The sequence below is a fragment of the Acomys minous genome (genome assembly GCF_964271855.1).
Source record: "Acomys minous genome assembly, chromosome: 13".
Lineage (NCBI taxonomy): Eukaryota > Metazoa > Chordata > Mammalia > Rodentia > Muridae > Acomys > Acomys minous.
In genome coordinates this window covers 58,192,379-58,217,951 of record NC_140495.1, presented here as the reverse complement: position 1 = coordinate 58,217,951, position 25,573 = coordinate 58,192,379, and the positions used below count along the sequence as shown (strand labels likewise).

The following is a 25,573-nucleotide window of genomic DNA, read 5'->3' as shown; positions in this document are numbered from 1 at the left end:
CCTTGGTGTAGGGTGGTGGCTGGTGGGTGGGCCTCCATGTGGAAAGGAACAGCTGCTTCCTCCTATATGGCTAAGTTGACGTCAGAAAATAAGACTTGGGGTTGGCTGTGAGGGGCTCCCCGATCTTTGCTCTGGATCACTTGAGCTGACGGTTCCTCTTGCCCTGCATTCCTGGTGCCAACGTCATGGGCAGACGCAATGACTCGGCTCTCTTGTGGTACCAATCACCTATTAAAAACTTCTGCTACGTTATCTGCAAACGCTACCGCTCCAAAATCATCTGCTTAGTGGGGACCCTGGTCTTAGGGTTCATACTGTTCAACTTCGTCTATTCAGCTCCGGTGAGTGCTGACCAACGCGGAGGGGACAAAAGCACTGGCCACCCCTGTGACAGCTCTGAGAGGACATTTAGGTTACTACTTTAGGCTACTCTGGTGTTTCTTCTCTCTAGAGCTATTTGGCCATGAAGTTGATCAAACCTGAACTTCGGCTGAATCCACCCATTAAAATAGTGAACCTCATTGGCTCAGTGAACACCAGCCGTATCAACTCTTCCATCTTTACCATGGAGGGCTCAAAACTACAGCCTTTAGAAGATCAGAAGCCAGCATCCCGCCAAGGACCCAAGAAACCCATAACACAGATTCCAGCTCAAGGATAGGTGGCCTGGCCTGTCTCTCACCTGCCAAGTAACCTATGCCTTGGGCTTCCTGGCAGCTCCTTGTCTGGGTCTTTCAGGCCATATACAGGGGGCTGTGCGTACTCTGACTCAGTTTAGAGACCACTTCTAACAGGATGAGCAGAGCTGTAATTTTCTACTGAAATAAACACGTTTTTCTAACAAAGCCACTTTGGAACTTGGGGGTTGGGACTGAAGACAATGTAAAAGGCTGGAAACACCAGCTCTTTGAGACTGGGCAACGACGCCACATTTAATCACCCCATCTAGTCCTGGTTTTCTTCTACTCGAGGAGGTTCTGACAGAAAATAGGGAAAGGCAACTGTGAGTCATAGATTGAGGCCACGGCTTTTACCCAAGTATGAGTGAGTGCACAAGAGCCACACCATGGACAGGCACTACCTCCTCCAGTACACACACACTCTGGGCTATAATGCCCAGAAAAACAGCCTCACTTGTTATGGAAAACATGTTTCCGAAACAAAAAGCAAGAGCTGGGGGCAGGATGCATGATGCCAAATGGGTGGGTTTTTTTTTTTGTCTGTTAAGTTGTTTTCCCCTTTTTTTTTCTACTCCCCACCCCCCTCCCATCCCACAGTTTTTCTCTGTATAGCCTTGACTGTCTTGGACTCCCTTTGTAGACTAGGATGGCCTTGAACTCATAGCAATCTGCCTGCCTCTGCCTCCCAGAGTGTGTTTTTGTTTTTTCCAGACGGGGTTTCTCTGTGTAGTTCTGTCTGTCCTGTAACAATCTGTAGGCCAGGTTGCCCTCAAACTCAAGAGACTCACCTGCCTTTGCCTCCAGTGTGGGATTAAAGGCGTGATAGGGGTGGTGTTCTTATACACGGTTCTCAAAGGGCAAAAGACTGGTTCCCAGGCTACGGGGACTATAGATGGAATCTTCTGGCCTTCAGTAAAAGCATCAAGGTGCTTCTGAGCAGCAGCACACACAGCTGGCTCTTGTTCTCTCCTCTCATGATCAAATCCTTTCAGTCCCACTGCTGTGAGAGTCCCCTCAACAGCCCACTTAGGTCTTCCACTACATGGGCCATCCATCCTCCCTCTGAGCTCAAAACAGACAAAAACTATCATTTCTTCTCAGTACTCCTGGCCCTAAGGGCCATCTCTATATCTCAGTTTGTCCCCTGGCTCCCCTTAAGCTATTCTGCTACTGGGGGACAGTGTTAGGAGGCTTTCTGCACCCCACCTTTACTTCTCCCATGGAAGGGCAGCACACATTATGCTAATTGAGCCCAGAGGCCTGAGAAAATGAAAAGCTGCCAGCAGCAAGGGCGAGCCTTTCCCCTGTGTAAGGTGGACGGGGTGAGGGACGGGCTTCCCCAACCCCCGGGATGGGCAAGGTGAGAGCTGACATACTGAGGCTCAGAAAAAAGACTGGAGCCTCCCCACTAAGCCCATCCTTAGAAGGAGGCCACTGAGCACAACTCAGGACTGGTTTCATCAGCCATGGGCTACTTCCTTGGGCTACAGAAAACTCAGTTTCAGGCCCTCCAGGGAGACTAGCCTGTAACCAGTTTACTCACAGGGCAGACAGTGAGCAGCATATGACATCTGCAGAATAAGGCAGTGTACTAGGGGTGACACACAAGAGCACTCAGCTGTGCTACTCAGTGGCAAATCTCAGAGGATCAAGGTCTTTTGCTCTCAGAGATTAGTAACATGAGAGCAGCAACTGTTTCTCCTCATTAAGAAGCCAGATCTTCTCTGGGGCGTGTCCAAGTCCAGGGAATAAGAAGACAGCAGGATCCCAAGAATCATGACAAACACAAAACATGCAACTAAGTAGGCTCCGGTGGGTCCTCAGCACCTCCCACGGCAGGCACGGCCATCATGGCTCTGCGGCACACCTAGGCTTGCTTGACTTCACAGTTAATCTCACGGCGTCTGTGAACCTGTCCAAGCTTCTAGTTAGCCACACCATCCGAAGGCCTGAAAGGCTCTGATTAGGAAAGCTGAAGACACAGCAAGAGTCAAAACCAAGACCCACCCAGCGGGGAGCAGAGGTTGAAGCAATGAGCTAACGTGGCGAGCCCAGGGTCACCTAATGTGAGGGCAACTTCTTTCCTAGCTCAGGACGCACACAAAGAGGACAGTGAGTGGAGGGAGACAGAGAGCCAGGTGCGGCAGAACTCTCCATCCAGATAGCCAAGGAGCTCCTCAAGTAGAAAGAGGCATGGACAAAAACTAGCTCTGGTTTTCTCCTTGGGAATCTGAGGACGAAGCAGAAGGCTGCTGCATCCAGCCCAGCTTGGGCTATCTACCAGTGCTGTAATTGGGCATCACAATATGTATTTCTCCATGTCTCTTCACTCCAAAGTGGAAGGATGTCAGGGAAAGGCACATCACAGCTGCTCGGCCCTGCAGGTGGTGTCCTGAGCCAGTGAGAAGCTGTTCCCACGGGTGACCGTGAGAATGCAGGGTCCCTGCATTCGAAGCTCCAGTGACAGAACAGTCCCTGAACAACAGCTGGCGACTCAAGCACTTGCCAGGCCATGTGCTCAGACCACACCTCACAGGTAAACATGGTAGAGGGACTGATGGCAGCAGGCTCAGTAGAAGCGTTTGCGGCTCTGGTCCTGCCATTTGTTGTAGAGTATGATCCCAATGACAATGGCAAACACAGAAAACACCAAGGAGAAAAAGACGATGAGGAAGAGGGCCAGGCCGCTCAGGGGCGTTGGTGGCACTGTCACTGAGGAAGCAAGAGAAAAAGCCGTAAGGAATTTGGAGCCCACCCTACAGTAAGTCAATAGGTTGTCCAGGCCCCGGTTTCTGAAACCCACTTCTGGGGAGCCAAAGCCCCAAACCCCATCTTTCCAGATGGCTCAATTTAAAAAGGAAGCAGGCCACCTGCTGCTGCTTGCCTGTAAGAGGACAGGAGGGGAGGACCAAGCTGACAGCTGTGGGTGACAGTCACCCCAGACTCCTCCCTGACCACAGGCCGTTTCCCAGGATCCCACACTCACGCTGAGGCAACTTCAGATTATCCACTGAGGGCAGGAACACATCTCGATGCTGCTTTTCTTCTTCTGGGGTCCTCACTCCGGTCAGCTCAAACAACTTCATGGAAATGATGTCATGATTATCTAGAGGAAAAGGGGCGGTGGAGCATTACCCAGCTACCTCAACAGGAGTTAGTATCTCGCTTAAAGCTTCTGATCCAAGCCACCTCTACCCACTGACAGGGGTGACCACAAGACACCCTGAAATCTAAAGTAGAGGGATTGTTTTCAGGGGAGCAAGGAGACTAACAGAAGGAGATGGAAACAAGGTAATGGAGGGGCAAAGACAGCACGCTTTCTCTCTTCTGGGGAATGTAGATTTAAATATAAAGGGAGGACAGACTGCAGGGACGGAAGATGCACAGGAGGACCACGAAGACAGGGTGCTGGGGCAGTGAATACGTGACACACATCAAAGAAAGTATCATATAAGACCCTGTGATAGTGCATGCCTGTGGTACCAGCACTTAACTAAAAAAGAAAAGCCAAGCGTGGTGGAACATGCCTGTAATTCTAGCACTCGAGAGGCACAGACAGAAGAAAGGGTGCAAGTTCAAGGCTAGCTCGATCTATACATGAGACTCAGGCCAGCCAGGGCTACCTTGTGAGTGAGACTATCACAAAAGCAACAACAGCACTATCCAACAAAACCAAATGTTTTTAAAAAGTTAAAGCCTCATCATTTTCTCATCTAAAAGAATAAGGAATTGGATATATTCTATGGATTTTACTGGCAAAAATGCATTACTTATATAAAACCTTAGCCAGGTGCAGTGGTGCACACCTGTAATCAGCACTTGGGAATGCAGCGGCAGATGGATCTCTTAGTTTGAGGCCACCCTGGTCTACAAAGCGAGCACAGGACAGCCAAGGGGAACAAGGAGAAACCTTGTCTTGAAAAACAAAAACAACAACAAAAAATGTAAAACCTTAAAAAGTATTGAACATAACTGAATCTCCTAGAATACATTCAGACCTTTGAGCAGTAAGAGGAGGCACAGCAGCACCACAGCGCCCTCTTAGTGGAGCAGGAGCACACGCATGCACAGGGGGACAGAGGCAAACCGGTCTCCCACTATCTGGCTACCAGGCCTTGGTCAGTCAGGCCGAGACAACTCTCATGAAAGACGCTGCTCTTCTGAACTCTTTTCTTTGTGGCTCCTTGGGATTCTGATGCTGATCTCCCTAATGCTACTAGAAAGATCAAGAGGGCTCTTCTCTCTGTGTGTAGGTACAAATACGTAAGACAGAGTTTAGCAGTGTAGCGCAGGTGGGCATTGAACTGATGAGCCTCCTGCTTCAGCCTCTGAATCCTGGGAACCCAAGTGTCTGACACCGTTCCCAGCCCTACTTCTCTCCTTTTTGTTGTTTGGTCTGTTGGGTCTTATGAGACAAAGTCTCACTCTGTAGCCCCGGTGCCAGATTCAAACCTGTGCTTTCCTTGTCTCTCTCTTAATGCTGGAATTGTAGGTGTGAGCCACTGTGCCCAACTTCTCTTATCAAGTTTTTTGGCTTTTTTGTAGTCAAGTTGGTTTTAGGCTCTTTAAAAATTTGTTTGGAGGGCTGGAGAGATGGCTCAGTGGTTAAGAGCACCACTTGCTCTTCCAAAGATCCTGAGTTCAATTCCCACCAACTGCATGGTGGTTCACAACCATCTATAATGTGATCTGATGCCTTCTTCTGGCCTGCAGGCATACATGCAGGCAGAGCACTGTAAACATAATTATAAATAAATTTTTTAAAAAAATTTTTGTTTGGCTGGCTGGTTGAGACATGGTCTCTCTGTGTAGCCCTGGCTGTCTTGGAACTCACAGAGATCCACCTGCCTGGCTCCTGAGTGCTGGGACTAAAGGCATGTGCATCACACATGGCCCTCCTGGCTTTTCTGAGAAGTTCTAGGCTTGTAACATTTCTTGCCTCAGACGTAGTGTCAGCTACTTCTTGAGGAAGCCTTGCTCCCTTCAGCAGGGATTGACAGTGAGAACTCATTTCCCTGAAGGCTGCCTGCTGCCAGGAGCCTGGAATAGAGTGCATATAGCTCCGTGGTCTGCTGCAGTCCCCAGCAAGCCCAGAGCAGAAGAAACTCTCTTCAGCTTCACTTAGAAAATGCTTTTGCTGTCAGAACTGAGTTTAAACTACAGGACGGGATAAAACTCCAGGGCACACCAGGCATGTAGCACACATGTAATCTTGGGACTTGAGGGGCTAAGGCAGAAAGATCCTGAGGTCCAAGGCTACATAGCAAGTTCTAGGCCACCCTGGGCTACATAGACCCCATCACAAAACAAAGCAAAACAAAGAAACAAATAAAACAACCAAGAAGCTAAGCAGAAAACTGACTTTCCCTTCTCCCCTTTCTTTTCTTTTGGAGACAGGGTCTCACTTTGTAGCCCTGGCTGCCCCAGAACTCACTGTGTAGATCAGGCTGGCCTCAAACCCAGAGAACCGCCTGCCTTGGCCTCCTCTTTTTTCTTTCCCTTGCCTTTCTTTGTCTTCCTTCCTTCCTTCAGAACAAAGCAAGGGCAATGCTTTCTACAGTGGGGACATCAAAGCCTGGGTCAGCTGTGAAATATCTGACCTTTCGCAACAAATTGAGACTATGGGTGTGGTGGTGCATGCCTGTAATCCCGGCACTCAGGGAGGCAGAAGCAGGCAGATCTCTGTGAGTTCGAGGCCAGCCTAGTCTAATAGTTGAGTCTAGGACAGGCAAGGCTACATAGAGAATCCCTCTCTCGGAAAACCAAAAAAGAAAGGAAAAAAAAGGAGAGGGAGAGGGAGAGAGACCATGCTAGGTGTGGTGGTGTGGGTGTCTGTAATTCCAGCACGTAGAAGGTTGTGACAGGCTACATCACTAGCGCAAGGCCAGGGTACAAGGCACAACTAACTCAAAACTAAAACAAACAATTAAAACCCAAATAAATGAGCAAAGAGCCAACATTAGTAACAACAAAACTATACTTCTACAGGTTAGGAGTTTGTTTTTTATATTGGCTGCCTGCACCAAAACTAGGTACAGTGTTGGCATGTCAACCAGGAGACATAAGGGCTTCAGAGTGCTGGTGAAATGGGCTGAAGAGTGGTCAAAGAAAGGGAAAGGCCAGAGCACGGCCAGGAGGCAGACAGTGCTGTTCAGAAAAAAGACAGGGTAAAAGCTCCCTACAGTGTGTGGGCATCAAAGAGAGGCGGAGAGGCAAAGTAGACAGATGCAGGACTAAGTACAGCTCGGGGGGGGAGGCAGGTGGCTGGCAAACTTGTACACATGCTCCATTCAAAACTCTGAACAAAGAGACAGGGAGTTGGTTAGGACAGGGTGATGGGGTCAAGGGCAGCTCTGTGAGGAGAGTGCGGGGCAAGAAGCCTGACAACAGGAAAGGCAGGAAGAGGTAGGGAAGCAAGGCATTCGTTCACACAGGCTGGAAGAGCTGCAAAGAGAGGGCACACGCACTGAGTCAGCTCTGGGATACAACTGTCCCAAAGAGCCTGGATCCAGACAAGACTGTGGAACGTTCTTTTTCTTTTAGTTTTGGTTTTTCGAGATAGGGTTTCTCTGTGTAGCCTTGGCTGTCCTGGACTCGCTTTGTAGACCAGGCTGGTCTCAAACTCACAGAAGTCTTCCTGCCTCTGCTTCTGGAGTGCTGGGATTACAGTGCATACCTGGCTCTGTGGAGCATTCTTAAGCCATCCACGTGCCTTCCCACAGCACTGTCATTTAGCTGTCCTCTGTGGAGTCCTCATCAAACCTGGGTCCTGACAAAAGGGATCAATTGAGGCAAAGAGAGAAAGAACAGTGCAATACCTGAGAGATCCCCAGTGATGGAGGAAGTGCCGAAGTAATAGCCGCGGGGGAGATGGACCCCAGGCATCTCGATGCAGTCCCTCCACTCGTGTTTGCCATCAATGTCCATCATTATCTGGAACAAAGGAAAGTGGACTCAGGGACAGGCCACAGGAGCAAAGGCAGAGCCTATCACCAATGGCTCCGAGACAGGCTCACCGTCAAATGCCTCTTGACGTAGCGAATCACGAGGAAGGTGTCATATCGGAGATTGCGGACAACGGCTGTGCAGCCCCCAATCTCCGTGAGCCGCCCATCCCGCTCATGATCGTAGCTGAGGGAGCCGTTGTTCACCATGGCTGAGATGTAGGGGAATACCCTCTGGAACACAGGGCAGGGAAAGGAGACTCAGCAATGCCTGCACAACAGCGAGACGATGAGTACAGCAAACCACCCACCTCAGCCTGCCGGAGGACCCACACATGATCACACAGGGACATGGAACTGCACACTTGGTGTTAGTGACTCTCCTTGCTCCAGACCTGGGGTAGACCTGAAGTGGTCCTGCAAGACCCTGCTCCTCCCAGCAATCACCAACTGACATGTACACACCATGAGTCTCCTGTTTACAGACAAATACCATTCTCCCCACGTGCTTCTTGAAGAAAAGGAAGATCAATTACCTTCCAGGTCTCCACTTCAGCCCTATCCCTCTGCCCAAGCAAAGCGTTTTACACGCGGCAGGTATTCAAAAAAATACCTGTTTGAGTGGGCAGGGGACCCTTCCCCGTCTGGAGAGCTCCTTTCAGACTCTAGCCCCTACCAGTATAGGATGCTAATGAGCCAGAACCCAGACGGCACGCTGGAGCAGGCTCTGGGCGGGCTTAGCTAGCCACAACCACCACTCAGTCCAGACCTCACAGACCTTTCCCCAAGAATGCCAATAGTGAGAGGGCAACATCTCACATCCAGGAAAACGTAAAGGTTCCCATGTTACCTACTCGGGTCCCCACTATGTAAGAGATGCCTTCCCCCCACCAGAGCTGTACAGGCAAACTCCTCCTCACAACTGATGAGCTAACCGTTCCAGAATGATCCGAGTGCAAGTCAATGGAGAGGGACAGGGGGATGAAAGGGGAGGGGACAGGAGGCATGCCGCTCCTTAGACAAACTCCACACTGTTCCAGACAGTCAACATGCAAGGTGAAAATGCAGTCAAGACCAGAGACTCGGAACTCCTGAGGCAACAGCCATGAGGGTTCTAAGCAGCAAGAAATGGCCATAGTGAGTCAAGAACCCAGTACCTGGACTCCTGGAGAATAGCGCCTCTTCTGGGCCTGAAAGGGTCCAGCAGGTTATTACAAAAACAAGACAGGACACAGAACACAGGAGACCAAGTCAGAAAGAGACAGTCCTGGAGGAGCTTTGACCCTGCTGTGGTGGACGAATTGCCCATCTAAATCCGCATCAGAATTTTAGGGTCCACAAAGGGCATTCATTCAGAACGTTCTTGAAGCTCTCACAATACATGCCAAAGTCCACACACAGGCACTTGTGAGGCTGTCTGGCTGTCATCAGATTCTCAAGGAGCCTACTAGAGGCCTCTCTACCCCAAGGAGGGACCTCTGTAAAAGACACCTAGCACTGCCTAAACACTACTGGGTTATGTCTCCCAGACCACTGTATTTCTATAGCATTGGGGTGGGGGTAGAGACAGAAAAAGACTGAACTCTTCTAAGTTGCTCAGTGTCTGAGGACACAGCTCTTGCCCAGAAGGCAGAAATCCCACTGTACGAGACCTTGAGATTAACTCTATTCCAAAGGGATCATTTCCCCCTAATTGAACCTCGTGGACATACATTTCCAAATCACTGTTGTCACACTAACCTACAACATGGGGGCAGGGCGGAGCTCCGTGGGAGCACAGCTACGATTTAGAAAATCACTGGGCTTGAGGGCACTTTAGCTTTGCCTAAGCAAATCTCTACAGCTCTCAACTATCAGCATTGAGAGGAAGCCTCACATGCTCCGCTCAGCCCAGTTCAAAAGATCAAAAGATGGTGGGGGAGGCGATCCCCAAGCCCTCACCCCTCCCATCCTCAGGGAGCACCTATGAGGGTTAGTAAGCACTGTTGGAAGTGCTGGGGTCTAATAGGCTCTCACTGAGCTAACCCAGAGTGGAAGAGACAGAGAGCAACCAGATAAATATAATTAATTCAGCCAGTGGTAACTGCTATGGTGAAAACAGAAAGGCAGTATGACAGACGGGTTATGGGATAGACGGGCTCTGAGCTGGGACCCGGGTGGCTAGAGGAAGTCCAACATGCCATCTGCAGCATAAGAACAAGAGGTAGGCACATGGAGAACTCGCCAAACACAGGCGTACCTGAAACCCGGCTAGTGGGGAAAGGCTGGCGTGAGGTGAGACAGAGTGTCAGCACATCAGGGTACGGAGGGTGGGGAGGCACTAAAGAAACTTCCCAGATGTTGGGAACCACTGGCAGAACATAACAGGACCCCGAGGGGCATGCAGTCCATCCACGGATGATTAAGCCACCATAAACTTACTCTTAGGCAACTGTCACTTAGATAAGGTAATTGCCAGCATGTTATTAAGTAATTCTCAGAAATGGATTCTGAGAAAGCTTATGACTTCAGTTAACTAAGGAAAGGAAGGGATTAAAAAATACCCTGGGGTGCTCTGATGACCCTAAGATTTGCTTCGTTTATCACTTCCTATCGTAAGTTTAATTTAGAATTTTAGAATGCCTAGAGAGCAATCCTTAGTCAAGGGAACTCAACTCTCCCCAAGGCTGGTGTGACATCTAATCGTCCCCGAGCCGACCTGGAGGAGCTTTCTCCTGTACACATGAGGGTGCCCAGTCAAAGGCCTTCACAGCAGTCTAGCACGGGGCAGAGGGATTCTTTTTTGGTTTTAGTTTTTGAGACAGATTTATGGAGCTCTGGCTGTCACCAAACTCTGTGGAGCCTGGGATGACTCAAGCTTTCTCATCTCCTACCTGCACTTCCCAAAAGCTGGGAATAAAGAATGTGCCACCTCACCCAGGCCCATGCAGTGCTGGGGATCAAATTTAGGTTTCTCGCCTGCTATGGAAGCTCTCTAAATGAGCTGCATCCCCAGCCCCAGGAAGACCATGACATGCCATCAGAATTAAACACTGCACTAGATGACGCTGATTGAGCTCCATGGCTCCCAAGGTACAGTCTCTTCAGCAACTCACACGATGCCTTCAGCCAATGCCAGCCCATTTTCTGCTTCTAGGTAGTTTTAAAAGTGTTTCTTGGGTAGCCACTGATTTCACGTGGTGGCAGATTGAGAGTCCCTGGAAAACAGCCCACAGCTGGAACCAAATGCTAAAGAATCACACCGACCTAGGCAAGCTGGTGTTCCATTCCTAATTTCAGAGTCACCAGCAGTAAGAAAATCCCCCACTATTGTCCAAGTGAATACTGACTATATTACAGGGAATGCTTCCAAACTTTGTACTATGGAGCATGGTTTTAAAATGACCTTCAACCAGCTAACTGCGCAGCATTCCCTCATTAAAAAGATACCCATGGCTGGGTGCAATGGCACACACCTTTAATCCCAGCACTTGGAAGACGGAAGTAGGCAAATTACTGTGAGTTTAAGGCCAACCTGGTCTACAAATTGAGTCCAGGACAGCCAAACTATACAGAAAAGCCCTGTCCTGAAAAAACAAAACAAAAAGATACCCATGGTTCCTCCTTGGACTCTCCCACTCTTAGGAGTTTCCTCACTTTTCTTAATAAATCAACGTCTTTCACTTGGCTTTAGAGAATGAGAACCAGGCAGGAGACAGGGAGACCAAGAAAGATGCTCATAAGGGAGCTGGGATGTACCTTAGATGGCAGGATGCTTGCCTGCATGCACAAGGCCATGTTGGATACTTAGCCCCAAACAGGCCATGGCAGCCTATGTCTGGAAGTCCACAGTCACCCTTAGTTACACAGCAAACTCCAGGCCAGCACCAGCTACATGAAACCCTCTCTCCCACCATCTCCCCCAAAAAAGAGTCTCATGAACTTTTGAACTTATGGATTCTATATTGTAATTCTACAGGCCCAAAGCACATAGACTATGACTGACCTAACAAAAAAGACCACAGAGGACAAAGAGGGCTGGGTCCTAAACACCTTACATTGCTTAGTGCTGCATACCTTTGGGTGAGCTCTGTGACCTTTGCATCACTCTTTTTTATTGCAATAAGTGAGAATGATGTGTAAATTCACAGTGTTACCTATGGGAAGGAGATGAAATGGGTGGACAATTTGGCACAGTGCCTGGCATTCAGGAGGAAGTCAATAAAAATCTAATCAATCACTAGCTAAATTGATGAATTTTTATATTAACGATTGTTCAAAGCCAAACATTCATGATTGAGAGGAATAATTTCCTTGGATGACATAGATAGGAAAGATGGCCAGAAACATTGGGAATTAACAGGCTCAGTCTGTTTGCTTTTTTTTTAAATTGCATTTTAATAGCAATGAAAAAGTTATCTATAATACCATTTTACAAAAGCATATTTTCACAGCAAAAAGTGAAGGACCATATAACTTCCTAAAACCCACTTCAATACACTCAGCACATCGAAGAACTCCCCTCTCTATTCAGAATCTCGGGTGGGGACCCTGACACCAGCACGCCACACCTACCCACTAGCACACAGGAGCCACTCTTCCAGGCAGGGCTTCCCAGCCTACGCCTGCTACAAACTGCTAAGCTCCAGGAAGCTGTGAGGAAGAGGATAGGGAAAGGAAAGACAAGAGAAGGCTGCCCCGACAGCTACAGCCAAGACAGCTGCCAAGTGCTCCTGAGGATGCAGTTAGTGGAGGAACAGCATTTATTGAGGACTAAGTCTGCTCAGTGGCGGAGCCACATGCTTTCACTCAATTCTCAATCCTTCATCTTTAAAATTACATTTACGTATTTATTTTGCAGGGAAAGGCAACGCCTATGTGTCGTGGTGTGCACTCTGAGGTCAGAGGACAACTTGAGGGAACTGGTAATCTCCTTTCACCTTTTGGGTCCCGGAGGCCAAACTCACTTGGTGTCAGGCACCTGTAACAGTTGAACTGTCTGCAACCCAGGTCTGAAACCAAGTGACTTAGCTCCAGAGAAGTCAGGTGTGTAAACAGTATGCTCACAGACCCCAAAGCACAAAGACACACTGCAGAGCGGCTCCAGACTAAAGACGAAGGGAGAAGGGTGGTGGGGAGAAGGCTCAATGGGGAAAGACACTCGCCACCATGACTGACAAGCAGAGTTTGATCCTAGGGACTCACAGGGTGGAAGGAAAGAACCAACTCTAGCAAGCTGTTCACTGACCTTCACATGTAGACACCCCACGCAGAGAGAGAGAGAGAGAGAGAGAGACAGAGAGAGAGAGAGAGAGACAGACAGACAGACAGAGACAAGAGAGCTGTAACAACACAATGAGTGAAAGTGGGGCCTGGGGCATTTGGTAGGCCTGAGGCCTGAAGATCAGTAACAATATGCTCCTCATTTTTTATTCCCCTATGCTGGGTGTGAGTGGCAACGGTCCTTGCTTTTTTTTTTTTTTTTTTTTAAATACACAAGTATTTAGGGTTAAAGAGACAATGTTCAACAATTACTCTTAGCTAGGTGAGGAAAAGAAAATGCACACGTGTGAGCAAGTTTGGGCATGCAGAGGCACACCAAAGGACACAGGCTGGTGCTCGCTTTGGCAGCACATATACTAAAATTGGAACGATACAGAGAAGATTAGCATGGCCCCTGCACAAGAATGACACGCAAATTCATGAAGCATTCCATAAAAAAAAGAAAAAGAAAAAGGACACAGGCTGGAGGAAAAGCGGTATATGACTATAATCCTAGCTTACTCGGAGGGCTGAGGCAGAAAGTTCGATACTAGCCTAGGTAGTGTCAGTAGAGTATATTCTAAAACTCTGAATGAATTACTAATCTATAAATCTAAAACTCTTTCCAAAATGAAGATCAATCGGAATCTAGTGTTCATACTCTTATGCTCCCAGATTTTCACAATTATGTTTTTTTAGACATTTAGTTGTTATATGATGTGACTTTTCATTTGTTCCTGCTCTAGATTTTTTCTTTTTCTGAGACAGGGTTTCTCTGTGTAGCTTTGGCTGTCCTGGACTTTGTAGATCAGGCTGGCCTCGAGCTCACTGAGATCTGACTGCTTCTGCCTCCCAAGTGCTGGGATTAAAGGCCTGTGCCACCACGCCCAGCTGCTCTGGATTTTCTGTAGTAACAAACAGTTCTTCAACTAAATGCTGCTGGGAGCCAAGCTCCTCCCAAGCCTTGCAAGTCAACCCTCAGACAGGGAATGCAGCACTTGATGCCACTTCTAGCTGTCCCTGCCCAGCCCTGGCACTGCAGGCCCTACAGTACTCTTCAGCTAGTCCTCTGTGCGATGACCCACACAGAAAGGACACCAAGTAACTGAGAGCCCATGCTACCCTCAGCAGGCAATAACCAGCCAAAGTGTCACCACATGACCCCAACAGCCTCCCACTAACTCAGTGACTCTGACATCCGCTCTCTCAGCTCCTCAAACAAAGGCTATGGAGAAAGTGCTTCTTCCCGGTGCCCTAAGTCATGTTCATAGACTTGAGCATCATCATGACCTAAGAAACTGAAAAAGCACGCAAACAAACAACAGAACAGGAACTGCATCTAAGTCTATAACAAGAAAACTTAAGAAGTCAGCATTCCTTTGAGAAAGATTTCCCTGGACGGTGGTGGCGCATGCTTTCAATTTCAGCACTCAGGACGCAAAGGCAGGTGGATCTCTTAAGTTGAAGGCCAGCTTGGTCTACAAATCGATCCAGGACAACCAGGGCCATTACACAGAGAAACCCTGTCTCAAAAACAAACAAACAAAAAAGGATTCCCTGGGCCAAAGACCACGTGGGCTTAGTTTTTGGTTTTTTTTTAAAATCAAGATAAAGGCTAAGGGAATACAAGGTGTACACAAGTGTGCTTGCAGTTCTATGCTGTGTGTGTGTGTGTGTAGAGGGGAGTGCTACGATACAAGGTGTACACAAGCGTGCTTGCAGTTCTGTGCCGTGTGTGTGTGTGTGTGTGTGTGTGTGTGTGTGTGTGTGTGCGTGCGCGTGCATGTGTGTGTAGAGAACAGTGCTACGTAGGCCCGAGCCCAGGGCCCTCCACATTCTGGCATGCGTTCTATCACAATTTGCCCTGCTTGGGATGTGTCTGTAAGACATTAGTGTCAATTTTCTTCCAGTTAAAAGAACATATATAGTGGTGCAGTTAAGTAGTTATACAGGGAGTGCCTCAAGCACAACTTCCATGCTTCATCAGGGCCGACTGGAGAGCGTTCCTGTCACTCCCCAGCCAGCTGCTTCTACCTCCTGGGGGTTAGGCTAAAACACGTCACAGACAAGACTGAGGGCCAAGCCTGCCAACAGCTGTACTTCCGTGCTGTTGTTCCAGAAGTCTTTTGTCACTAGACTCTGATTTCAACTGAATGAAGACATCTGTGCTGCAAGGATGCTACCAAGTTCCCCGCAGTGTTCACCAACATCTGGGTTCACACAAGAAACACGATCATCAGTGGACTGGCTCAGGGCGCCAAAAGCCTGCAGACTCATCCCCCAGCCACTTCTAGATCAACACAAGAAGAGAAAAGCCGCAGACCGCCCCATCCACCCAAAGTGGGCGTGGCATTTGCTGAAGTGGCGATTATCATCACTCCAGGACAGTTTTAACTACTCCAGCCCTGAATATCACTCTTGTACCTGTCTCTGTGGATCTGACCGCATTTTGTAGAAATGGGCTCACGCAATAAGCAGTCTTTGACTGGCTTTTTTCACATAACCAAGAGTCACCCATGTCAGAACTTAGAGCAATCCTTATATTTCAGCTGGTGAACATTTGAGGTGTGTCTATGTTTTGACTGCTATGACCATCTGTGTGCAAGTTTTTTCATAGATGCTTTTATTTCTCTTGGCTATACATACACAGTGGGTTCAGCAGATCAGAGACTCTCGATCTTTAGGCATCTGAAGAAATGCCTGTTTTCCAGATGTACCATTTTTCATCTCCACTAACAGTGTGTGTGGGTTCCAAATGACACCACATCCTTTCAGTGTCTACATCTCTGCACCCGCATTCTAATGGCTGTAAGAACCTCACGGCTTCCATCTGTGGTTCTCTAAGAAGTGATGACACAGAGCATGTTTTCGTGTTTACTGGCCATTTATTCATCTTCTTTGGATAAACATCTATTCAGACCCTCTGCCTATTATTTTATTGGCCTGCCTTGTATTGAGTTTGTAATACTTGTTTGTACAATAGTTCTTTTTATATTCTAGTAAGGTCTCTAGTAAGATCTGCATATATTTTCTCCCATCCTCCAGGTGACCTCACTTGCTGGGTGCTCTCTCGGTGCTGGGGCCTGAAGCCAGGGCCGTGTGCACATGAGGCCAGCACTCTACTAAGCTATAACACCAGCCCTCCTCCTGCCGGCGTGCTTTGAAGATCGTAAGGTATTACTTTAAAAAATTAAGTTTAGATTGATTTTAGGCATTTGAGTGTTTTTCCTGTGTGTATGTCTGTGTACCATATGCATGCCAACAGAGGTCAGCAGGTGACATGGGATCTGCATAACTAGTTATGGATGGCTGTGAGCCACCATGTGAGTACTAGGAACCAGGCCTGGGTCCTCTGCAAGAAGACTTGGTGCTCTTAACTGCTGAGCCATCTCTCCAGCACCAAGTCATTACTTTTAGTGAAGCCCAATGTGCCTATGGTTCCTTCTGTCACTTCCACTTTTGTTACCATATCTAAGAAGCCATAATAATGGAAGAGGAGTCTGGGGAGTCAGACCTATGACCAGCAAGCTTCACAGGCTTTCTCCTTCAGTTTCTTATTCATAAACCAGAGATGGTAACAGCTGCAACAAAGAGTTGCTACAGGTAAACAACACCTGTGAGCCATGCCAGGCACCCTTGTGGGGGAAACCAAAGGGAACCACGCCTTGAGAAAATGTATTTGATTTTATCCTCTGAGACAGCCCCAGTTTTGGGGGTGAGGTGAAGAAGACAATTTTCTAACTTCTCTGGTCTGAATAGAAACTCAAAGAACTGAAATCACATAACGAAAAGACCTAATGTCTCTTCTCTCAAGAAAGAAATCAGCGGACAGGAGACAATGGGTGGGCAGAGGTAAAGCACCAGGACAGGTCGGCCCTACAATGGCTGCTACCTTGAACAAAACAACTCTGTTTATTCACTGGTAAAGAGGAGCCACACTGTGATTGCTTTGGTGCCGATATAACAGCCCAACTAACATCCACTCAGTGCAGCTAGTGTGACTAGGAGGGAAGAGAATGAAGAGTAAGCAATGCAGCCCATGAACCGTGTAGCCCAGCCAGGCTGCTGGCCGCTGGCCTTTCTGGCCTCTAGCTGATGCTCTGTAACTCCTTACACGCCCTGTCCCCTCTCAGAGCACCGCCTCAATGTATGTTTTCTCTCCACAGCCAACACTGGCTCCTTATCCTACAACCTCGGTGTAAATGTTATGTCCCCGAGAAAGGTCTGCAGCCACCACTACTGCTGCCCCTTCAAGGTCAGGTCAGTCTACTGTGTCCTCAAAGTGCCCAGAGTCTCCACCAACCTCCACTCTACGGAGCACAGAGACTATGCTGGTTTTGCTAATTCCCAGGCCATGGTGTCTAGCAAAGATTTGAAGTACCCAGAAAAATAGGAAGAGGAGCCCAGATGAAAGGGAAACCCAACTCTACCTGACCCACAACAGAAGATCACTCACCTAACACAGGTCGCACTTTCCAGCCCCTCTAAAGTGAACAGTGGGAAATTCTGACCGTTACACCTGAGTACGGCATATACAGCAGTCACTGCACACATTTACACATTTACAATTTTTTCCTGGTAAATCTGTGAGGGGATGTAAGTGATCTCCATCTTTGTTCCCATCTGCCCTCTGTAGGGTACCCAACAACCTCTTGTCATTCTTCGACCCTCTGATAGCAGTGCTACAGGACAGAGAAGGCACAGTCCTGTGCCAGTGTAAGCAAGTACTAACGAACCCTCTGCAATGATGTCTAGACCCTGCTTCCACCACGGTGCCCCATCTGTAACCCCAGGACTCAGAGGCTGAGGATGAACATCTCAATTAGTTCAAGGCCAGCCTGCGTGAAATAGTGAGACCTTATTACTATAAATAAATGCAGCTGTTTGTTTCATCAACTTCTTTTTACTTAACCCTTTCTTATAAGTGTTGGGAACTGCTGCCGGAAAAGATAAAGATGCTGGAAAGGGCAGGAAGAGGCAGAAGAGAGTACATTGATGGTTAAAAGCCCCGCACTCATCTTTCCCTGGGTTCTGGCCTTAACTTAGGAGCCAAGACACCACCAGCTAAGAGCGCTCAGCTCCAGAGGCTGCCTATGGGAAGCAGTGAGGACACGCCTGGCACTAGAAAAAAACACCCAGGCTGACAGCTATTCCTGAAGGACTGCTGGGATCAAAAACAGTTCTTTCCAGACAAAAAAAAAAAAAGAACCCTACCAAGGTCATTAGGTTTTGAAGGTCAACAGATGGGGCCCCTCACTGTCTCTCCCCTTCCCGCCTACACAGTGCTCCTGAGGGAAAGGACTGAGACATCAGTACAGCTGCCCTAAGCTCTGACACTCGCCATTACCTCTTGCTGCTTCTCCTCATTGGGATAGGTGTCTACAAACACTCCCAGCCCCACAAATTTGTCCATGTTTCCAAACACAGGGCCTAGAGAGAGAGAACAGATGATGAACAATGACATAAAGCCAAGAGTTGACAAAGGGGTAATATTGTGGCAGAGGAAAAGGTGATACTCAAATGACTCCCAGACACTTCCTAAAATGAGCGCACACACACATCAGAGCACTCAGCAAGGTGCATGACCTACAGCCGGGCCCACCAACAGCTGTGGCAGTTTGCTGTGAGAGGCAGGAGAAGAAGGCAGGCCGCAGGAAGCTTGTTCTGTGCTGTGCTAAGGCCCTGATGCAGACGGTTGCTAAGGCACCACTACCCACAGACTCTGCTTCACAAACACTCGGTGAAGATTATGCCCCCAAGAGAGAACTGAATTCCCAAGTTCTAGTTCTTGTCGTAAGAGATCAGGTCAGGCCGGGTGTGGTGGCGCACGCCTTTAATCCCAGCACTCGGGAGGCAGAGGCTGGAGGATCGCTGTGAGTTCAAGGCCAGCCTGATCTACAAAGCAAGTCCAGGACAGCCAGACTTACACAGAGAAACCCTCGGATAAAACAAAAAACAAACAAAAAAAAAAGAGGAGAGATCAGGACAAATCAGTTCAGCCTGCCATCCATTTGGTGCACTGGCTCCAACAACAGCAAGGAAAACAGAGAATTCTTCTCTTGACTCAAGTGCTGAGATGGTTGAGTGTGTATGTCCAGAAGAAAGCAGCTCCCCAGCCTCCAGTGTTCAGGGGAGCAGTGCATTCAGCTAGCCAAAGGCCAGGCTTCACAGGAAAACACAGATGGACCAACAGGCAAGAAAGCATCCCAGGATGAGGCATGGCCAGCCTGCTCAGGACTCAGGGCCTATTCTAGAGACTATTCACAGACCCCACGGGGGAGGGAGAACTAGAAGGAGGGGCACAGGAATTAACAGGCCTGCCACACCCCTGCGGGGCAGCCCAGGGTCCCTAATACCTGGCTGCATGCGGTCCTTTGTGTACCAGATTGCCAAGCCGTCCCCGTGCAGGTTCTTCTTCCCTTGGCCGTGGATCTTGAAGTGCACCTGCAGCTCCCAGTCTTTCAGGAAACACGGCTAACACGAGGAAGACAGAGGTGTAAGAGAGGGCCATGGGATTAGAAACCCACAAATCCTGCAGCAGCAAGCTACAGACTTAGAAAGCAGCTTTGGTAAGAAGACTACAAAGTTAAAATGAAATCTAAAGCTTTGGGAGTACTCTGTCATAAAATTAAACAGACAGAGCCATTCAACTGCTTGAGGTACTGAGTAGAGAAGACAAATAAACCACCCGATTATCTTTACATCTTCCAGCCGAAACAGGATAGTACACGCAAGCTGGAAAAGGCACATGGTCTGCCATGATCCCTCATCTTCCCACAAGTGCATCTCAGCCAACTGGGGAAAGAGGGTTCACTTAAAAAATACTTGTTTGCAACGTAAGACAACTATTCCTCTGACAGAAAGACTCTAAAAAGCTAGGTTTCAAAGAAAGGTCAAAGCCTCGGTCATTTAAAAAAAGAAGAGCTAAGGCCCACACAGAGGTTTCTAGGGATAATTAGCAGATGCTGTGAAGAACTCTAATTAGCTAACCATGGCACTCTGCCAAGCTGAGGGGCAAGCCAGAGCTCCCAAGAGAACAATTGTAAGCTGCAGTCCCCAAACCCTTGTGCCCACGGATGGAAGCGTAAATGTGCCAGAGGCAGCAGCATCTCCTTCCACTAGGACATCCTCTTGGGAACATCGGGGGTGGGGAGGGTGAGGGGAGACACACTGAGAAGACAGGTGTCACTCAAACATCTGAGTTTTGTAATTATGTGTCAAAACCTTGTAAAGACAGAAAGTCATGAGTGGCTAAGTGTGACACACTTAAAGAGTGTTTTCAGAGAAAAACAGGGTAAGTGCAGTGTTTGGTCTGGGGAGGCAGCTAGTCAAAATCTGCTGTGAAGAAAGAAGGGGAGGAAGGGTTCAGCCAAAGGCTTTCCAAACAGACTGTTCTGGGCCTTGAGCAACACACTGCTTGATCATTTTCAGGTTTTTGTTTTTAATTTCTGGGACATCATCCAAAAGAATTAGTATTAGGAGTACAGGGTCAAAATGAAAAGAGGCTGGACAGTTTTTCACTCAGCAGGGAGCCCTGATGGCTCCAATAGTTTGCCTTATTCTGTCCTTTCATTTTGGGTTATCTCTCTGCTGGCTCGTTTAGCTTTCAGGACAAGAAAAATCTCAGAGGCAGAAAGCTGTCTTGTCACTAGTGGTAGCACAGCGGCCCTGAGAAGAAGGCATGACAGAGAAGTCCATGGGGAACCAAGAGGCGTTTGCCGCTAAGTCTCGGCCTTGGGTGTCACAATGCTATCCAGTTTCGCTCAGGGTGATGTTTAGGAGTGGTTCTGAAACTTTGCGGTATGTTTGAAAAGCCATCAGTGGTGGCGCACGCTTTTAATCCTAGCACTTGGGAAGCAGAGACAGGCGGATCTCTGAGTTCCAGGCCAGCCTGGTCTACAGAGCAAGTTCTAGGAAAGCCAGGGCTACACAGAGAAACTTTGTCTCAAAAGAATCAAAAACCAACCAAACAAACAGAAAGAAAAGAAAACCCAACAACCAAATTGCACCCTGTTCTAATTAAATCAGGATCTCTGGGCTGGGATCCAGGCATCACCTCCAGTGGACAGCAAAATTTGAGAACCACTTGCTCACACTATGTATCCTACTCAAAAACAGTTCCTTGCTCATTCTTTTTCTTTTCTTTCGTTCCTTTTTGTGTTTGTTTTCCGAGACAGGGCTTCTGTGTAGCCTTGGCTGTCCTTGAACTCACAGCAATCCATGTGCCTCTGCCTCCCTGAGTTTCTTGGTTCATTCTCTCAAGAATACAGGTATCAGAGAGTCTTATAGGTTGAGGTTATTAAGCCTTGTACATAATTTAATAACCCACAAGAGCCCATCAGTGAAACTGAGAGCATGTGGCCCTGTAACCTTTGTAGCAAACTCTGCACAGTCCTTTCAGGACCACTGTCTGATTACATTCTGATAACTCAGACAGGCAAGTCAAACAGGCACTATGAAGTCAACTTAGCAGGTGGAGTCATAAGACAACTGAGAGGTCAGCCTCAGCCTGGGGCTCATGGTGTCTGGGTAGCCAAGCTGGATCAGAATCAAGTTAGTCAAGTGAACCGGGCATGGTGGTACACACCTTTAATCCCAGCACTCGGGAGAAGGCAGAGGCAAACGGTTCGCTGTGAGTTCGAGGCCAGCCTGGTCTACAAAACGACTCCAGGACAGCCAAGGCTAACACAGAAAGACCCTGTCTCAAAAAAAAAAAAAAAAAAAAAAGTCAAGTGACTCTCAGCACTGCAGTCTAGGTGACCGAACCAGCCTGTGAAGACGGCGCCCAGGAAAAGCACTCTTACCCCAACTCTTAGAGAAAAATGAGCAGGGAAAAGAAACATTCCTCTTTTGGTTTTTGTTGTCGTTGTTGTTTTGGTTTTTCAAGACAGGGTTTCTCTGCAGCCTTGGCTGTCCTGGACTTGCTTTGTAAACCAGGCTGGCCTCGAACTCACAGCAATCCACCTGCCTCTGCCACCTGAGTGCTGGGATTAAAGGCGTGTGCCACCACGCCAGGCTGAAACACTCCTTTTATGAGATCCACTCACAGCATCAACAGAAGTCTTAAGATGTTGCCCCATCATTTACAGGAACTCAGGAGAAAAATCAAAGGATGCCAAAGTCATTCAGAAAAGTAACAAGGCTGTGAATGTTTAGAAAGGGCCTGGACAATAGAAAGGATCATCACGCACTTGCACGGAGTCACAGCCAACCGCTCCAGGTGTGCACTTCATGCTACCATACTCAAGGAAGACATGGTAGCCAGAAAAGGTTCTGAGGGCAATGACTGAACCGCTCAAAGTGATTCTCATATGGAAACAAACTTCTGACTGAAAGAAGGAAAGGATACTTAGAAGTAAGTTTGGGGTAAATGTATTTCTTTCTCTCTCTCCCTCCCGGCCACTCTCTTGTTTGTTTTTTTATATTTCAAGATAAGATTTTTCTGTGTAGCCTTAGCTGTCCTGGAACTCTCTCTGTAGACCATGCTCTGCCTCATAATGTATTTATTTAGCAGCAGTGTCCCACTGTTGCCCAGGCTGGGATGTTTAGTTCCATATCTAGAGTGGGGAGGAGATTGACACAGAGGATGATAGCTTTGAGGCTAGCCTGGGCTATTATCAAGGACAGCCTGGGTTACAACAACAGTAATAGCTACAAAACAACAGCTTTCTGATTAAAGTAATTAAATAAGATTTAAGCTATTAAATATTAAGTGTGGTATGTCAGGTTAAGGAGAAAAGGAATTTTTTTGCTCTAATAGGGTAAGCAAGAAAGACCTGATTTCTTTATGATGCTAACCATTATCCCTGAACTAAAGACTTTTAACTTTTTTTAATAATTTACCTATTTTTATTTTGTGTGTGTTGGTGTTCGGTCTGCATATATGTCTGTGTGAAGATGTTGGATACCCTGGATCTGGAGTTACAGACAGTTGTGAGGCACCATCTAGATGCTGGGAATTGAACCCGGGTCCCCTAGAAGAGTAGCCAACGCTCTTAACCGCTGAGCCATCTCTCCAGCTGGGAACCACTGGGAAAAGGTAGTAAGCCAAGTCACTTGTGAGCTTTTTTAGGCTATTCAGGGACCTAGCACAGGAAGCCTCTTACCACCCGATTCCACAAGGCACCCTGTTTACTTTGCATATCTGGAGTGAGGCGGATATACTGCGTCATCACCATGGCATTGCCCATCAGGTTCCACAGCGAAGAACTGCTGGTTCCCACACCTACGGGGAGGGAATACATCAGCTCACACTCTTCACCAATTGCTCACAAAGCCACCACAGACCCTACGAAAGGTGGAGCCATTACACCTCTTTCCTTTAGTGTTAATGAATAAACCTCCCCCCTCCCCTTTTTGAAATGGGGTCTCAATATGTTGCCCAGCTGACCTCCAACTCCTATACTCAAGCAATCCTTCTGCCTCAGCCTCCTGGATTACTGGGACCACAGGAACTTGCCACCACACCAAAGCTAAGTCCCTCAGCTGAAGACCCCAACACATCTCAGAGCTGGCATTTATGCATGACACAGCCACCACAGTTTGTTAGGACTTGTGTTAGCACCCTGGGTGTCCTAAAAAGGCTCTGTACGTGTGAGTGGACTTTAGCACCAGGCAAGGACAAGAATGTTCTCATTTATACCAAAAGAGATTGACCCTCAAAAGCCTATGGACTTAATTGCATTCTTCTTTTAAAGTCAGTCTTTCAAGTGTGAAGCTGGTTCCCACCCCTGGCGCACCCCCCCCAAAAGCCCCTTACACCAAGTATCTCCGGGGTGAAAACCAGTCTAACCCATAGGATCAGCAGGGACCAACACAAAGGAGGTACCCATACACCAGCTAAAGGATAACATCTTAGTAACAGTGTATATAGCTTTCTGCAGTTTGAATTTTTGCTTTCTGCTACCCCCTATCCACAGCTCTGTGTGGGGGGAAACACCAAATTCGTATTAAGCTTTCTGCACTAACTTCTTTTCTTTGTAGACACCTGTGTCAATTTTCTGGGGCTGAGCTGTGCTTTAGAGACCTAGAAATCCCTCAAGAGAGCAAAGCTAACCAGCCTCTTTCATCATCAAGGCTTGCGGCCTGGGACGGAGCAGGTGTTATAGGCAGCAAACAGACTTTTTTCCTCCTTTCTTATTCCGACCAAGTTCTACCCGGGTTCTTTCTCCTGCTTTGTTTCGAGAGCATCACCCCGCTCCATCCCGACACTGGTTCATCGCTAGCGGTCCTCAATCATCCCTCACTATTCCCAGTTCTCTCTCCATATATTTCTGCCCAACTCCCAATACTCCTTCCTCTGAGCCTGACACTGGTGACATCTGAGAGCCCTGACTAGACCTACTAGAAACTTCTAGCGCTGGGAAAGGGGCGGGGGTGGGGGCGGACCCCCGTCCTTAGGACAGGGCTCTTCAAAGCAGCGGGGGTCCACGGAGGGCGCCCCGTCCGTCCCGCTGGTGGCTGCATCCCCCATGCCCTCCCCTGCGCGACCACCTCGCCCCGGGCGCCTCACCCTGGTAGGGCTTCGACAGCGAGTGCTCCCGTTTCAAATACTCCACCGCTTGGCCCGCCCTGACGTGCCGCGGCCCCTGCCCGGACCCCAACAGAAGGAGAAGGAGCCATAGCCTGAACCCGTCCCGAGCCCACGAGCGCCGCCGCCACTGCTGCCACCAGGAGGGTCTCGGAGCCGCCGCCATCTTTCCCACCGCCGGCCCTTCATCAAAAAGCCCGCCCCGTGGCCCAACCCATTGGCCTGCAGAACCATCGGCCCGACCTCCCATTGGCTTCTGGCGAGTCCCCGCCCCCACAGGTGAGTATCTCACCGATTGGCTGTCTGGTAGCAGTTGCCTTGCCAACCCAGGCAAGGGGCGTTGCCGAATGTCTAGACTCCTTTCTTTGCTTTTGTCCTAGACTCCAACAGCCCTCCTAGTTCAGTTATTCTTACTTTGTTTCTGCGTTCTATAGTATATTTAAAGCGGCAAGACATCTTTTTCCCTGATCCCAAGCAAATGTTCTAACGTCACTGCTATTTGTACCTACCTGACCACCATGCTATCAGTCAGGAGGACAAAGAAGTGAAAGGAGAGATAGACAAATCAGTGAATAAAAATAAATGAAAGGAACTGAAGATTAGCTCTGTTGGTAAAGAATTTGGCTTAAGATATGGCCGAGCATTCGGTGATCCCAGCACCCTGAAGCCTGAGGCAGGAAGGTGGAGAGTTCAAAGCCAACATAGTGAGTTAGAGAGCGACCCAAGTAATTAAATGAAAGAAAACCATTGCTTCCAAGCCGTGGTGGTCCACACCTTTAATCCCAGCACCCAGGAAGCAGAGATAGGTGGATCTCTGAGTTCGAGGCCAGACTGGTCTAAGGAGCGAGTTCCAGGACAGCCAAGGCTACAGCAGAGAAACCGTGTCTCAAAAAACCAGAAGACAAACAAACAAACAAAAAGAAAAGAAAAAGAAACAGCTGGTAAGTTATAAAATGTATGAAAGACTTGACAAGGACTATCAACCATTGCATGATGACATTTATAGAAATTAAGTGTTTGCTGAGCTATTAAAAACACTGGAACCAGCCAGGCATGGTGGCGCATGCCTTTAATCCCAGCACTTGGGAGGCAGAGGCAGGTGAATCTTTGTGAGTTCGAGGCCAGCCTGGTCTAAAAGTGAGTCCAGGCAGCCAAGGCTATGCAGAGAAACCCTGTCT

The 25,573-nt window shown here is 48.3% G+C and overlaps 2 protein-coding genes across 11 annotated transcripts in view; one reads left to right on the top strand and one right to left on the bottom strand.

Annotated features, from left to right (window-relative positions):
• Window positions 1-1,084, top strand: part of FER1L5 (fer-1 like family member 5) — a 55,208-nt gene extending 54,124 nt beyond the window's left edge. For all 7 annotated transcript variants that reach the window (XM_084755127.1, XM_084755128.1, XM_084755132.1 and 4 more), the window contains 2 exons: window positions 194-341; window positions 452-1,084. In XM_084755127.1, coding sequence (XP_084611253.1) covers window positions 194-341; window positions 452-661 — 358 coding nt within the window. In that variant the 3' untranslated portion in view covers window positions 662-1,084. The remainder of the gene's footprint in view (window positions 1-193; window positions 342-451) is intronic.
• A 1,116-nt stretch (window positions 1,085-2,200) lies between these two features.
• Window positions 2,201-24,601, bottom strand: LMAN2L (lectin, mannose binding 2 like). 4 transcript variants are annotated; one of them, XM_084755138.1, is made up of 9 exons: window positions 24,378-24,601; window positions 22,972-23,090; window positions 19,222-19,339; window positions 18,213-18,295; window positions 8,782-8,814; window positions 7,697-7,858; window positions 7,499-7,613; window positions 3,667-3,786; window positions 2,201-3,392 (listed from the first exon to the last, which is right to left on the bottom strand). In XM_084755138.1, exons 1-9 carry the CDS (start codon window positions 24,559-24,561, stop codon window positions 3,250-3,252), a joined length of 1,077 nt encoding a protein of 358 aa, XP_084611264.1. In that variant the 5' UTR covers window positions 24,562-24,601; the 3' UTR covers window positions 2,201-3,249. The 4 variants fall into 4 exon arrangements, with proteins under 4 accessions (XP_084611264.1, XP_084611266.1, XP_084611265.1 ...); XM_084755140.1 differs by having other exon boundaries at window positions 23,001-23,090; window positions 24,378-24,397; XM_084755139.1 differs by lacking the exon at window positions 8,782-8,814.
• Window positions 24,602-25,573: the final 972 nt, after the last annotated feature.